Source organism: Thamnophis sirtalis, unplaced genomic scaffold (assembly GCF_051295495.1).
Source record: "Thamnophis sirtalis isolate CommonGarterSnake01/CBP01778 unplaced genomic scaffold, rThaSir2_p1.2 scaffold_6, whole genome shotgun sequence".
NCBI lineage: Eukaryota > Metazoa > Chordata > Lepidosauria > Squamata > Natricidae > Thamnophis > Thamnophis sirtalis.
In genome coordinates, this window is record NW_028261386.1 from 38,574,480 (window position 1) to 38,591,288 (window position 16,809).

At 42.3% G+C, this 16,809-nt stretch overlaps 1 protein-coding gene across 4 annotated transcripts in view; it reads left to right on the forward strand.

The window, feature by feature from the left end:
* The window catches only part of LOC106547720 (phosphofurin acidic cluster sorting protein 2), a 172,226-nt gene that overhangs the window by 97,779 nt on the left and 57,638 nt on the right, over nt 1-16,809 (forward strand). For all 4 annotated transcript variants that reach the window (XM_087717650.1, XM_087717652.1, XM_087717651.1 and 1 more), the window contains exon 2: nt 15,046-15,133. In XM_087717650.1, coding sequence (XP_087573776.1) covers nt 15,046-15,133 — 88 coding nt within the window. The remainder of the gene's footprint in view (nt 1-15,045; nt 15,134-16,809) is intronic.

Consider the following 16,809-nt stretch of genomic DNA (forward strand, 5'->3'; position numbering starts at 1 on the left):
TCTTAAATTTCTTTGGAGCTGATCAGAATTCCTGAAAACCAGTAATAGCAAACAGTTCCAAAGGGCTTATTTATTGCTGCTATCATGTTCCAGCCAGATCATTACACAGGATTCTGTTCCATGCAGGGGCACATTTTCTCAGAGAGGGAGGGATTGAGAGATAGGAAAGCGAAAATAATCTCTATGCTTATGAATCTATCAGTATGCAATTGAACATGAGTTCCAAATCCTTTGCATTGAGAGGTTGCCACAAAGAGGAGGGGGTCAACTTATTTTCTAAAGCACCAGAGGGCAGGACAAGAAACCATGGGTGGAAACTAATAAAGCAGAGAAGCAACCTAGAATTAAGGAGAAACTTCCTGACAGTGAGAATAATTGACTAGTGGAACAGTTTGCAGTCAGAAGTTGTGGGTGCTTCATCGCTGGAGATTTTTAATACGAGGCTGGACAGTCTCTGAAATGGATAGGGTCTCCCATTTGAGCAGGGGGTTGGACTAGAACACCTCAAAATCCCTTCCAGCTCTATTCTGATTGATTGAGAATCGACATACCTCAGCAGAAAACTTCAGTGTTGAAAATAAAAAAAGGTTAGAAGTTACTGACTTGAACAAGTTGCCTTCATCAGTTTCCTGCTCTAACTCTTGCATTATTTTTCCCCAACCTGTTTCATCTGTAATGTGGCTAAGGGACACTCCAAATCAGAGATGTGTATTTACAGATTATCACATCTGATTTGATATTTGAACTGGATATAGCCCTTTCTCCATTTAATAATATCTGAACAGCCCAAGAGGTTTAGATTAAAGTTCTCTGTTACTCAGCATTCATTTTTCACAATAGCCAACTAGATTAATGCTATTGAGTAGTCCATATAGTGGATTTTAGGGAAATAGTCCTGAATAATTAATTTTCAAAGTCATACCTACCATATGCCCATTGCTAATTTTTAACCTGAATTTCTCCACTACCAATTTTCACTGAACATCGAATGCTTCTAATTCATGTAAGAGCTAGAGCAAACACATCTATTTCATTTAGTTTTATCCAGCATCACCTTTCATATAAAAGGAAATGTGTCCTCTATTTCTGGTAATATAAATATATTTGGTACATTTTACAAGTTGGGGAAAGCACAGGTTTCAATACGACATCGTTCACTTATTAATTTGGAGTGCTGACTAAGTTTATGTTGTAGTTGTTGTGATTGAAAGGAAAAATAATATGGAATCTCTAAATAGGCCTCAGAGACATATTGGGAATAATGCCAGGCAAATGCAGAGGGAAGATGAGGGTGAGGATTCAATTATTTAATATTCTGCTTCTGGACTTTCCAAAGACATGTTGGCGAGATAACTAAAATATACTTTTATTTTGATCTTGCAGGGTGCTCATATTCAAATTTGGGGCTTTAAACCCCATAAAAATCTGAAACTTTTTTCAGGGATGGGGTAAATGTGAGATATAGTCAGTTTCTGAGGTTTTTTTTGTAATTTTGTCACTGAGTGCTGCCATTCAGGGTGGTTGCTGTCCTCTCTCCCTCCCTCCTTCCTTCCTTTCTTCTTCTCACTCTCATTCTCACTCTCCGCCCCCTTCCACCCCCAGGCCCTCTTTCCCTGGGCATTCCTTCTGGTCAGCCTTTGGAAAGTCAAAAGTCAAAAGCAGAAGAACTCGAAAGGAGGCGGAATGTGGAAGCCAATGATGGAGAGGGACTAAAGGGCAGGGCTGCGTGCAATCTTGGGAGTCAGGCAGAACCATTCGGTTCTTGGAAATGCCTAGACAAGCTGACATGGCTTTAAGGAAATGTAACTGGAGCCATCACTGCCTCAGTCGAACTTCAGGGATGCTTAGAAGCTTAGCCAGTTTCTTTTGTGAGCCTATTTTAAACCTTTTGGTTATTTCCACTAAGGGGAATTCAGGCTGCCGATGAGAAAGCCGGATGGGCTGATTACTTGGGAGATTTTGTCTTGGGGCTCCGTTTTCTTTCTTGCTTGCTTTCAGGATGGCTAGTCCTGGGAGTACTGCCAGGAAATCTGCTGGTTCCTTAGAATTTAGGTACTTCTAGTATTCTGGAAGTAGTTAGCTTGGATTTCAGGAAGCGGGTGTTGTGCACAGTCACAATTAGGGCTACAGTATAGCAGTAAAGAAGGGTGGGGAGAGAGGTGGCTGAGTGCAGAACCTTGAATGCCAGATTCGGCTTAGCTCTATTCAACCGTCACTTAGCAATGTACTTTTTCACTCTTTCAGGATCTGCTGGAGTTTATATAGAATTTGTTACAAGTTTTTTTCCAGATTTCATATTGTTTACTAGTTATATACCTTGTCTGTTATCAGTAAAGTGGTCTTTTTTTAGAGGGATAGTACAGTGAAAGACACAGAACACCTGACACACAGATTTTGAGAAGTGCTGACTCTTATTGACTGTCAATTCTTTTCTACCATTTAGTGAGATATGAAATGGCTAAAGTCAGGAAACTGGTGCCACCTAGAGGACATTGCAAGCTATCAAAATGGGTTTGATACCCATTGGAGCTAAACAAAGCCTTGGGGCGATGGAGTGGGGTGATGGAAGCTGTGGAAGCAGTTAGATCAGTGTTTTCCACTTAGCAGTTTTAAGATGTGTAAATTTCAGCTTTCAGAATTCCCTAGCTAGCATGCTGGCTGCAGAATTCTGGGAGTTAAAGTCCACACCTTTTAAGAATGCTAAGATTGAGAAACCCTGAGTTAGATTGCCTGGTCGCTAGTTATACTTGGTGATAGTGGAAACAATTAGCCAATTTGGGGAAGTCTGGATTAGAATAAACAATTTCTGTATGAGAGATGCTCAAATTTGTCACCTTTTTATTGCAGTCAACAACAGGTCAGTTGCCAACTTAGATTTTTCATTATTCAGATATACTTGTACTATCACATGTTCATATTAATATGCAGAATTTCTTGTTGAAGGTGCATGAAAAATTATGATACGATGTCTGTGAGATAGGTAACCATATAAGAAGACGAAATAAATAATAGTTGTAATGCTTGTACTACCTCCAGAATCCAAAGTAGCTTGTGTTAAACACGAATTGCTAAGCAACAGCACTGAAGGAAGGTTATCACTTTAAATGGCCTGCTAATTTTTTCAGGAGTTCAAGATGTCTCCCTTCATTTTGTCTTCACAACAACAATCCTTCTTAGTATGTAGAACTGAGAGAAAATAATAAGCCTGAAGTTTTCCAATGACTTTTTACTTCTGAGGGTGGATTTGAACCTAGATCTCCCGTATCCTAGATCAATATCTTCATCTCTACCTACATTGGTCTCCTAATTCTTCTTCTGAGTACATTTCATTGCTCAGCCTTTGGTTTAATCTATGACAGGGGTGTCAAACTTGTATCCTCATGGTGGCATCACATGACGTATCAGGACTTTCTGCCCCTTCGCTCAACCGGGTGTGGGCGTGGTCAGTGCGTGATGCATCCAGCCCATGGGCCAGGAATTTGACAGCCCTGATCTATGGCATGTTTTGTAATACTGTAACTTTTTCTGCAAAATGTTTTCCTTAGTATGTATTTTATGATCTTTCTCTAAAACAATGTGAGATGGATCAGTGATCTAAGGCAGGTTCTTATATCTCATATCAGTTAGCGTTTGCCTTTTCTCTCTATTTTACTCTGATGTAGATCTATATTGCATGAAAATTGTTGGCAGTAAGGGTTCATAACAATAGGTTGCTGGGTATAGCTTTAGTGGTTAAACAATTTAAATGGTTGATATCTTTAAAGGCTGCTAAAAGTATCATGGCATCTATTTTTATAGATTCATTTAATCCATAAGACCAACAATACCACTAAAGTGTCTGCAATGGGTTCCTGCAGTCCTCACATGTTAAGTCCTGCATTATTTATTTACTTTTGGCATAGAAAGTTGTATGAATGCAACTAATTGTGATTGATTCAAATCATACTTATACAAACCATTGTTTAATCCGGCCCATGAGGTGCTTAGATGTGGCCTGTGGTGCCGCCCTGGAAACAGCATAGAACAGGCCCGCAGTGCCCCTGACAGTGAAAATGGAGCTTGGGAGGGCTACAGGCAGCCCTCCCGAGCTCCGTTTTTGCTGACAGAGGGTTGCAGGAAGCTGTCGCAGCTGAAAACAGCTCAGGAGCCAGTTTTCACTGACAGAGTGCTTGGGCTGCCACAAGCGCCCCTGACATGAGTGACGTCAAGCTAACCACGCCCCCCCCCCCAAGTCATATATAGTCCTGATGCGGCCCTCAATAAAATTGAGTTTGATACCCCTCATTTAATACAATATGCAAAGCCAGCTTAAGTGTTCTGTAACATGCTATAACATTCAAGCATGAATAGGAATGTCCTATTACCAATACAATATTATGCAGCAGATAAGTGAATAAGTATAACTAGAATAATTATGTCAGCTTGGATTTTATGCATCTCCTAGCATTTCAAAATGTTAAGATTTATCAAAGAAGTCTTCTATAACAGGTTTGATTAGTAACTCTGTGTTAATTGTATATTAAAATTGGTAAAAAAAGGTTTTTGATAAAGATATACCGGTAGTTACAAAAATAAAGAAAAGAGAAAGTAACCAAATATGTAAGCAGTTGAGCTGCATTTTCTGAGCTTCACTACTGAAATTATTTCCTTCCCCTGACAATTGGGTGAATAAAAGCAAAATGCTATTGGCTTATTATGATATGACTGTAGTGAGCCAGCTTTTAAAATTTTGATTTAAATGACTTCAATAAATTATGTTGTGGAAACATTAAGAGAGGTTGCCCCATATTTTATTGCATTCCAATCAGACTTAACAAAATAAAATATGTGCAAAAGTTGCTCATGGGTATAAGAACAAATAGATGAAAACTATTACAGTAATTTTATGTTGAGCATCTGAAAAAAGTTAACCCATTTGAAGAAATACAATTTTGGAATAGCTGCATGTTTATGTAACATATAATTATATAAGGTAGTGCTTCATCTTGTAGATAAGATACTATTATCATTAATATGTATAACAAACTTCCTGTTGTAATAGCTTTTGCTGCTGCAATTTTAAATGTTGTATATATCTGTTTTAGGTTCATTGTATTTATTTTAGGGTCTGTCACAAAGAAGAGGGAGTCAAACTATTCTCCAAAGCACCTGAGGGCAGGACAGGAAGCAATGAGTAGAAACTAATCAAGGAGAGAAGCAACCTAGAACTAAGGGCATCTCCATAGTGGTGGAGATAGCATCCAGAAATGGGTTGACCTCGTCTGCTTAGCTGATTGGACTGAGTTTGTCAGAGCTGTGAGAACACACCTCTGTTGCTAGAGCTCCCCAGCTTTCGATTCAGTCCCTCAGCTAGGACAGACATATCAAAATTCCTTCCAGCAACCTTTCCTGATTCTTCATTCATAGCATATACACACGTCCCTCATGCAGGAGGCCAAATGGCTGGGCCTCTGGGCGGAGAGGCACCTGCGATCCATCATGGTGGATCGCAGGGTAACAAACGTGCAAGCAGGCTAGCTCAGCAGAGCCTCAATTGACCACACTGAATGGTGCCTGCATCCGTCACTATTCCGGGAGCTCACATATCATTTCGGCCTCCCAGTGTGGATCTATTTGCCACCCCAGACAATTCTCAACTACTGAGATTTTACCCCAGGTTTCTGGCACCAGGGGGCGGGGGAAGGTCGATGCTCTCCACTGTCCTTGGCCTCCAGGACTGCTGTATGCCTTCTCTCCCCTTCCCCTTGTTCCCAAGGTGATAAGGAAGGTCCTGGAAGAGAAGGCAGAGAGCCTACTCCTTGCTCCCCCACTGGCCCAGAAGGCCTTGGTTTGCCGATCTGGTAAACCTGTCAGTCCTGGAGGATCCCTCAGGACAAGATTTCCCTCAGCCAGGGGAGCTTGATCCATCAGGAGCCACAGTAGCTCCAGCTGACCACCTAGCACTTGAGCTCAGTGTTCTGAGGAAGAACAATTTTTCTTCCAGGATCATCAAGAATACAAGTGTCTAGGAGGGCTTCCACTGACTGCATATACAAAAGGAAGGCCTTTTGCACCTGATGTGATAGAACAGGTCTTCCTCCCACAGAGGTGACAGCAGCCCAGATCCTGGAGTTCCTTCAGGATGGACTAGATAGAGGGCTAGCACCCAATACCATTAGGAGGCATGTGGCAGCACTATCCTCGATGCTCACATGTGGGAAACTACAGCTCCTGGTCCAGCATCCCACTGTGCGCTGATTCCTAAGGGGCACGGCCAACCTGAGACCCATGGTGGTGCACAGATACCCCACCTGGGACCTGTCCAAGGTATTGCACTTGCTCACCGGGGGGCCCTTTGAGCCATTGAGGTTTGTCTCACTGCATTTCCTTACGCTTAAGGTGGCATTCATGTTGGCAATTACATCAGCCAGGAGGATTTTAAAATTAGCGGTCCTCTCTGTGAGGGAGGACCTATGTATTTGCCACCCTGACAGGGTGGTTGTATGGCTGGACCCCTCCTTTGTCCCCAAGGTGTGCACCTGGTTCCACAGGGCACAGGAACTGATCCTGCCAAACTTCTACTAGGCCCAACTCATGCCCTGGAGAAAAAGTGGCACAACTTGGATATCAGGACGGTTCTCCGCATATATATTAAGCGGACTTCCTACTTCCTGTCTTTCCAGCCATCATCTCTGGGCAGGAAAGTAACTTCCTCAACAATAGGTCGGTGGCCTGGACAGGTATCTGGACAGGTCACTGCACACTCCACCAGGAGCACAGGCATGGCGGCGGCATTGGCAACACAGGCCTCCTTAGAAGAGGTCTGTCGAGCAGCTATGTGATCCTCTCTCTCCCCCTTTATCAAACATTATAAACTGGATATCTTCGCCTCGGCTGAGACAGCCTTTGGCAGGAGGGTACTGCAGAGTGTCCACAGGGATCAGGGGACTTCAGACCAGACTGTTGCCCACCCATAAGGACAAGCCAGTTTTAGTATGTCCCATTCTTGGATGCTATCTCCACCATGATGGAGAAGAGGCGTTGGTCTTACCTGATACAGTCCTTCTCATGCAGTGGAGATAGGATCCAGCCCTACCCTGAAGATCGTCTGGTCCTTGGTCCATAAGGGGAAGATATTGGAGTTAGACACGTTGAGTCTGTCACTTTGTCTTCACCAAAAGCTGGGGAGCCCTAGCAAAGGAGACGTGTCCTCACAGCTCTGACAGACTCAGTCCAATCAGCTAAACAGATGAGGTCAAACCATTCATGGATGCTATCTCCACCGCATGAGAAGAAGCATATTAGGTAAGACCAACGCCCCTTCTCCAAAGCACCTGAAAGCAGGACAAGAGGGTAGATGGATAGAAACTAATCAAGGAGAGAAGCAACCTAGAACTAAGGAGAAATTTCCTGACAGAACAATTAGTCAGTGGAACAACTTGTCTCCAGAAGGTGTGAATGCTCCAACACTGGAAGTTTTTAAGAAGAGATTGGATACCATTTATCTGAAATGGTGTAGGGTTTCCTGCCTAGGCAGGGGGGTTGAACTAGAAGACCTCCAAGGTCCCAACTCTGTTATTCTGTTCTGTTTCTGTTACACGAGTAATGGGAAGAAGGGAAAACATATGACAAATTTTTATTTAAATGTGGGGGGTTTTGTAAATTGTGCCTTGAACAGAATTTTCTTGTGAGCCTATTGTAATAGAAATGCTATAGATGGTTCTGAGGTATTATCAATGACATGTTTAAATTACAGAAACGGGGTCTTAGTTTTTCTACTTCCTGTGATGCCCTTCGTTATGGAACATGCATGCTAGTAGCTAGCAAGTTAAATTGTCCTGGGCTTAATAAAAATAACATAGTAATCTAACAAAAAGATATTTCTTGTTGGCTTCTCTCTTTTTTCCCTGCAGATATTAAGCAGTGGAAAAAGAGTTGGCAGAGTCTTGGGAACTGATGTGCGCAGATGTGTTTGCGTACATTTAGATAGCTGTAAATACTGGTGACTTCATAGGGAATCAAACTTTTTCTTTAGGGATATGTAGCTAGCATCAGGACTAATTTATTGTGGTCAGTTGGAGACCAATTAAATTTAATACTCTGTGACAAAGGTATGATGTGTTCTGTGTAAAACAATTTGCTGCTGTGTCTCATCAGATATATATCCTCATTTACGTTTGAGGGGAGAGCACTATTTGCAGATCATACAAGAAATCATAAAGAACATCTATAGCAAATTCTGTAGCACTGACGACAATACATAGATATTATATAATGTAAGGCTACCCTTCAGGTTGAGGTCAAGACTTGATGACCAATGTTCCCTCTAATTTTTTTTCAGTGTGAGCGGAAAAGTATAGTGTTTGAGCGGCACATTTTCATGCCTGAGCACCTGAATTTTTTTCACAGATGTCACCTAAGACAACAACGAAATCAGTATTATTTGAAACTCAAAGTTATGTTTATTCAAGGTACCCGCTTAATTAAAAGTGTTATATAATATCAGTATCACTTAACAACGGTCCTGCTTAGCAACCAAAATGTTGGCTCAGAAACTCTGGCATTGAAGCGTGCAAGTCTTAAAGCTGTCAAGTTACAAGACCCTCGCACCCCTAACCCTTTAGGAAAAAAACCCCAGGGGTCTTCAAACCTGACAGCTTTAAGCCTTGTGGACTTCAACTCCCAGAATTCCTCCTCCAGTCATGTTGCAGCAACGTCATCTGCGTGGATCTGCTCCATCTTCGGTTTTTTCACAGGAGGCAGGGCTGCTGCTGAAGATGCCAACGAGCTCCCGCCGCCACTAGAATATGCATTTGTTTAGCATGACATAGAATAGTCTTTCAACCAGAAGTATGGAATAAAAGAGAGACTGATAAATATTAAAAAAAATAAAACCAAAAAGCAGCTATTTATTTGAGTTCTAGATAAACATTTAGTTCAGAAGAGATTAGAATAGAACAGAGAAAGAATAGAATATAGAGAATACAATAGAAATAGAATTGGAAGGGACCTTGGAGGTCTTCTAGTCCAACCCCCTGCCTAGGCAGGAAACCCTACACTACTTAAGACAAACGGTTATCCAAAATCTTCTTTAAAACTTCCAGTGTTGGAGCATTCCCAACTTCTGGAGGCAAGTTGGTCCATTGGTTAATTGTTCTCACTGTCAGGAAATTTATCCTTAGTTCTAGGTTGCTTCTCTCCTTGATTAGTTTCCATCCATTGCTTCTTGTCCAGCCTTCAGGTGCCTTGGAGAATAGTTTGACTCCCTCTTCTTTGGAGCAACCCTGGGCCCTGAGATATTGGAAGACTGCTATCATGTCTCCCCTAGTCCTTCTTTTCATCAAACTGGACATACCCAGTTCCTACAACCGTTCTTTATATGTCAATATCATTTAGACAAAGTTGATCCCCTTATTCTCCACTCCAGAACCTTGGAGTTTGAAGTTCTTTGGTTCTCTTCTCCCACCCTCTGTGTTCCCACGAGGGGATTAGCATCATAGCTCAACTGCCCCCCTCCCACCCATAAAGACCAGGAGAGCATCGCTGCGCATAGCCAAATGCTACCATAGCAACTATGGCGTTGTCTGATGTCTTTCTTGCACGCTAAGATGGACTGACGGGGTGGGGTGAAGCATAGCTTGCATTGTCCCTACTAGTGTGGATTCTTTTCCCAGCCTTGGTCACTTTACGAGGGGTGGACTTCAGTTCCCAGAATTCTTCAGCCAGGGAAATTCTGGGAGCTGAAGTCCTCCGTCTCTCCCTTATTCCTGTTTCCTTTTCCTTCATTATATTCAATTGTTTCAATATTAAGTGTAATTCTTCCTTCCTAACATTTTTCCATTTTTTCCCTTATATTCTTTTCCATTTCAACATTGTCTTTGTTCCTTCCATTCTTTCTTCCTTCTTTCAATCCTTCCAATATTTTTTCCTTCATTCCCTTGTCTGTTTCAATATTAAGTACATTTCTTCCTTTCTTCCTATACTTTTTTCCATTTTCTTCCTTATATTCTTTTCCATTTCAACATTGTCTTCCTTTTTTCCTTCCTTCCTTCCTATACGTCTTTCCATTTTCTTCCTTATATTATCTTTTCTGTTTCAACAGTCTTTGTTTCTTTCTTTCTTCCTTCCTTCCCTTCCTATACTTCTTCTTTCATTCATTATATTTTCTTTTCCATTTCAATATTAAGTGTAATTCTTTGTTCCTCCTTCCTTCTTTCAATCCTTCCAATACTTTTTCCTTCATTCTCTTTTCCTTCAATATTAAGTGCAATTCCTTCCTTCCTTCCTAAGTTATTTCCATTTTCTTCCTTATATAATATTTTCTGTTTCAACATAAAGTGCCTTCCTTCCTTCCCTCCCTCCCATCCCTTTCTTTATGTTTTCTTCATGCTTTCTTTTCTTTTTCCTCTGCTCTTTTTAAATCCCCCCCCCTTCTTCTCCTCCTCTACATTTAGGTTGGATTAGTTTGTACAATGGTCATCAAACTTCTGAAGTAAAAATAAATAAATAAATCATATTTAAGAAGAAGAAGAAAAAGGAAGACGTTTTTAGTTAAGTCAAACGTTTTAATAAAAGTTTCATCTTTTAAGATTTGTCCAACACATCCAATTGTAACCTTAACAGTAAAGAATATCACCCCAGCTGCTAAAGGTTCAACCAGTCTGAGAACCATTGAAAAGACAACAGTGCAAAATCCAAAAGACACAACTTCCTCACCGCCATTGCTTTGGTACCAAATCTTTGAGGAAGGGGCTCCAGAAAGAAGGAGGAGGAGGAGGAGGAGGAGGAGGAGGGAACCAAAGAGAGGCTTTTACCGAGTCTGCGCCCCACAGCCAGGACCGTCCTGGCGCCTCCAGCCGCGTTTCTTCCCCGCAAAGCCCTTCGGGCAACCCGAGAGTTCCTTTTGGCGCCAGAAGGGCTTTGCAGGAAGAAACGCGGCGTTTCTTCCTGCAAAGCCCTTCTGGCGTCAAGCGGAACTCTCGGGTTGCCCGAAGGGCTTTGCGGGGAAGAAACGCAGCTTGAGGGGCGCAAGGACAGTCCTGGCTGTGGGGCGCAGACTCGGTAAAAGCTCTCTTTAGTTCCCTCCTCCTCCCCCTCCTTCCACAGTCTGAGTGACGCTGCCGCCAGGCTGAGAGCTGCCGCTGAAACAAGTTTGGGAAGGTCCTTTGCGGGCGGCCAGTTCTAGCCGCCTGCAAAGGACTCCCCCACGTTTGCTTTGAAAGAAACCTCTGCGCGGGAGTTAGAAACCTCTGCGCGGGGGTTTCTTGCCATGTGCGCGGCCGCGCGGCCGCGCACCTTAGAGGGAACAGTGTTGATGACTATATGCATGTTTCAGAAGTGGCGTGGAGTATCCAGTCTAATCTGTATTCCTGAAAGTAGATCAACACCCAGATCTAATCCTTAAACAGGGCTAAATCTGCTGTGCTTCAGAAATTAGCCATGGTTCAGCTAGATGTTGCCACCTGCTGGATTTTTCTCTAGAAGGTGAATGTTTGGAAAACTGTAAATGCATAGAATATGTTGCGGCATCTTTAACAATGAGCCTACTGAATTCTTGGAATGCTTCAATGGCAAGTGTCCTCTAAACTAGTGATGGGTAAGCTTTTCGTCCTCACATGCCAAAAGCGCATGCACTCCCCCCCGCACCCCTCCCCGCAGCCCATTTTGGCCTAGCAGGCCTCCTGAAGTCTCCTAAACCCAAAAATGGGACGGGGGGGGATGATGCTACCCTCCCGCACTCCCCCACCCCCGCACATGTACATGTGACACCCCTCTGTGCATGCACATGCATCTTCTGCATGTGTGGCAGAAACCCAAAAATCAGCTGTCTGGAGGGAAGCGCGCGCATGTGCAGTGGAACTCATCTGGACAATGCCTCATGTGTCCACAGAGAGGGCTCCGTGTGCCATAGGTTTGCCATGATGGCTCTAAAGAATCAAAAAGGTATTTAGTGGCTATTCCATTAAGGAGGTACAAAGAATGAAGATTCCTTTTCCTTGAAAATTTAGTATAGAAAACCAGATGTTTTTACTGAATGGTTGCCATTCTGCTGCATAATTAGCTAGCAGGAGAAAACTTTCATTTTCTATTTTTCACATTCTGAACCAAAGGACACTGACAGCCTTCTTATGTGAAGAACATCATGATGTAGTTGAATAATAATAATAATAAATCATCTGAGAACATCTACAGTGTAGAATTAAGGACAAGTGCTTGGTTCTAGTATTTAGCACCTCAGTCCAAATATGTCCTAGTGGCAGGCCATGATGACAGGGACAGAGAGATAGGGGGACACAAACGATAAAGAATTCCATGTAATCCATAGCAGTAACCCCAGATCTGCCTCAGCAAAGTGTAGGACTGCTTGAAGTAATTTGCATTCTAAAAACTTGCACACCTTTTTTGATCAGCTGTTATATCTGCATAGATAGCTTGGCTTTTTATGACATACAATTAAACTATCTGCCTCTCTCCCATATCCCCGCAGTCTTTTTTCAATAGTGGTGGAAGATTCACAAAGCCAGCACAGGAAAATAGTTAATATACGTGCCGCCACTGCAACTGAAAAAAAATTGAGTCAAGGCTGACCCAAATTTTGTACAAAGGTTTGCATTTCGGGAGGTTTATGAATGATGCATACTGCATATGTTCAGAAATGTTTCTGCTGGGCTTGTGAAGGGAGAAAAATAGCAAATTGTACCCTCCATGCTGAGGTCTGAATATAAATCTTTTTGATGAATTATCAGTTGTGTGTGATCCTTTTTCTGGAGGGAAAAAAAATCACTTCATAAACTTTGGTCTAAAAGTAAAATGGTGTTTTTCGATGAAAAAGGTGCTCCATTTTTGTCCCCAAAACAATGATGCTGAAGGAATTTCTTGGAAATATCTATTGTAAACTGAATTTGCTGAATTACTTCTGTTATTTGACTGGATTTCATTCATTTCATTTCATTTATTAAATTTCTATGCCGCCCAATCCTGGAGGACTCCGGGCGGTTTACAGAAATGAAAAAAGATTAAAAAGAATTATTAAAAACAATTGGACACAACAAGGTTAAAAAGGGAAGCACAACAAACACCCAATCAGGAGGGGGCTGGACCTCAATCAAGGGGTCAACAGCCCCAAGCCTGCTGGAAAAGCCAGGTTTTAATGGCTTTGCGAAAGGCCATGAGAGTGGGTAGGGCCTGGATCTCAGGGGGCAGCTCATTCCACAGGGCCGGAGCAGCAACAGAGAAGGCCCTACTCCTAGGTGTTGCCAGTCGGCATTGTCCCGCTGACGGCACCCGGAGAAGGCCCATCCTGTGCTATCTTATTAGTCTGAGGGAGGTATGTGGCAGAAGACGGTCTCACAGATACCCGGGTCCTAGGCCATGTAGGGCTTTAAATGTGACGACCAGCACCTTGAATCGTGCTCGGAGACCAATGGGCACCCAGTGCAGCTCGCGGAGGATAGGTGTGATATGGGTGTACCTTGGCACACCCAGAATCGCTCGCGTGGCTGCATTCTGGACTAATTGCAGTCTGTGAACACTTTTCAGGGGCAGCCCCAAGTAGAGCGCATTACAGTAATCCAGTCTTGAGATAACGAGGGCATGAGTGACTGTCTGAATGACTGTCCCAGTCCAAATAGGGCCGCAATTGGTGCACCAGGCGAACCTGGGCAAAGGCCCCTCTGGTCACAGCCAACAGGTGGTGTTCCAAGGTCAGCTGCGAATCCAGGAGGACCCCCAAATTGCGAACCCTCTCTGAGGGGGGCAATTTTTCTCCCCCTAGGGTTAAGGATGGACTGGATGGACTGTCCTTAGGGGGCAACATCCACAGCCATTCGGTCTTGTCAGGATTGAGTGCAAGTTTGTTCACTCCCATCCAGACCCTAACAGCTTCCAGGCACTGGCACATCACTTCCACCGCTTCACTGAGTTGGCACGGGGCGGACAGATACAACTGAGTATCGTCCGTATACTGGTGGTATTTAATCCCGTGCCGGTGGATGATCTCACCCAGTGGCTTCATGTAGATGTTAAATAGGAGGGGGGACAGGACCGACCCCTGCAGCACCCCATAATTGAGGGGCCTAGGATGGATGATTGATGAGGGTTGGAACCTCAGACAAATATTGACAATCTCTGTAATGTCTCATTCCTGACTTCATGTAATGTGGGTGGATCAGGAGGAAACTGGGCCACAAAGAACTGTTTTGTTAATATAAACTACAAAAGGTAGTTATCAGAATTTTTTTTACTAGACTGCTTAGAGAATTGGATGTGTTTTCCTGCTAATTGTAAAGGAGGGGAAGTGCTCATCTTCATGGCATGTGAAATGCAAGATTCTAGCTTTTTAGAACACTGAATATTCATAGTAAAAAGTCGTCTTCCAATCCCTGTTAATGTCCCATAAAACAGACAGACTGAGAAAGCGGGGTTTGTGTGTCTCCCTCCCCATTCCTCTCCTTAGAACTCCTGGTTGAATGAGTAACGGTTGTTTAAACACCAGGCTGTACTCAGTGCTAGTAAGGTAATTCAGAAACAAGGCTGAGGGGACCAAATGGGAAGTAATAGGATTCACTGAATAGGATGATTTGATGTACAGAGATTTAACTCAATCTTACTGTATCTGCTGTTGCGCAACTTATACTTTAAGTATTATTTGTCCGTTGTTTACTATCCAAATAGAAAACAAACAAGGAAAAAAAATTCTTTGGGTTACATTAAGGCTACCATACTGCAATAATTATAAGGAAATTCCCCTAATCATTGAAGTGTCTCTGTACAGAGCTGGCACTGGTTTCCTTTCGGGAAGGGATTTCTCCTCTGTGTGCTTTGCAACTTCCTGTCATAGCATAATCTTCTTAATCCTGCTTTAGCTCTATTAATTTTCCTCCTTTCCTCTTTTTCTGATCCGCTTTCTCTCTGCTGCATGAATTCAGGAGTTCCTGAGCTAGAGGAGCAACTCAGGCCCCGCCGTGGTCAGCAATATCCCAGGCAACCTCCGGAGCCTCTTGTATCATGCGGCAGGGGCCCTGGGATGGTGGTGCCTGAATGTATCCCATTCTCTCTGTCTTACAGGCTGTGCAGCCTTCGCCTGAAAAAGCTGACGGTGCTGCGGGAACTAGACAAGGAGCTTAGCTCTGTGCTCATTGCTGTGAAGATCCAGGTAAGCCGCTGATCTTCTCTACTGTATTCACCTGTCTTTGGGAAGGTCTACTGGGTCCTCCTCAGAGATGCTTACTTCACTGTGTCATTGTTATAGTCTTATTATTGTCGCATGTTTGCCTTTTCTACAAACTGCTGTTGAGGAACCACCTTTACTGTCTCTGCAAAGCTTCTTGCTCTTTAAAGGGTAGCCATTTGATGTGTAGAAATGTATATTGCTATATGATAGTAATATTACACAGGAATGGGACTAGGTTTATATATAGGAATGTTCACATTTAGATTATAAACTTGACAATAGTTTTACATAATTGCTAAATATAAATATAAAAAAGATCTTAGTGAAGGCCATGTGCTTTTGTCCTGAGTATGAACTTGGAGAAGGAGGAGGAAGGTCCAAGGCCTTTTCCTCATGAGTAATGATCAACCATCCCTAGTAAAGATATGGTCTGGGATACATATTGTATTAGGTCATGTTTTTTTAACCATGGTTTACTGAAATAATCCTAGTTAGTTGGATTCTAAGAGTATACTTTGCCATTTTGTAATTTGTTTAATTAGAGGAAGTCCGATTTTCTTTCTCAGGCTTCTGACAAATAAGACTAATTATTAAATACAGCAGAAATATAAACAGGCAGATCTGTGCAAGCAATATCTGTTTCTGAACTTAGATTAGGATTTTCCATTCTCACCTCCATTCTCAGACTAAACAAATACCAGCACATCATAGATAATTTTAAGAAACAACTGGAGCAAACCATGACCTCAGAACACACAAAAATGCTGACTACCATCAAGACCACATCTCTAAAACAGACCGAAAAATAGAAAAGGAAAGAAATACAATATAGACAATGCTAATCAGTTAGAATTCATTGCAGTCTTAGAAGAAGCAACATTTAAAACCACAGAGCTTGCCGAGACCCAACAAAATATAATTATACCACAGATCAAAACAACATAGAATAAGAACCAACTCAAAGCAGCTCTCAAAAATCTAAAGGAGAAACAAACCACCAACTTGCTCTCAGCAGACAAAGGTCAAACTACAGCTGTCATGGACAGAACATAATATATTCAAAAAGCCAAAGAATACTGAAGGACAAAAACCCCTACATTCTAGTAAATGCCAAACCAGTACAGAAACTAGACAATCTCATCGTGAACCCATAACTAACCTTGAAAGGTCAAATCACAAAAGAAGAATAATGGCAAATGAAAAGCAGTGTAGCCATCCCCCAGTGCTTTTGTGGACATTCAAAAACATACAAGCCTGACATACCTTTACATCCAACTGTATCGTTACTATAAACCCCAACATACAACATAGAGCATACAGAAAAGCTTAGATAACTCACAGAGGGAAACAAATATTCTATTAGCTCTCCATTACAGTGCCTCCAGAAAAATCAGAGACTTAAAAATAGAAGAAGATGAAATTATGGTTTCATTCAATGTCATAGCCAAAGATTGAGAACTAGCAAAAGATTCATGGCAGCATATCCAACACACCTGACCTAATCAAATAACATTAAAATAAAAATATCCAGTATCATGGAACTTAGCAAGCTCTGCCACACTATATACTTTCAGTTTGATTGACAAATATACCACGAAATCAGAGGAATACCCATGGGATTACTATTCTCAGAACTCATAGCAGAGACCATAATATAG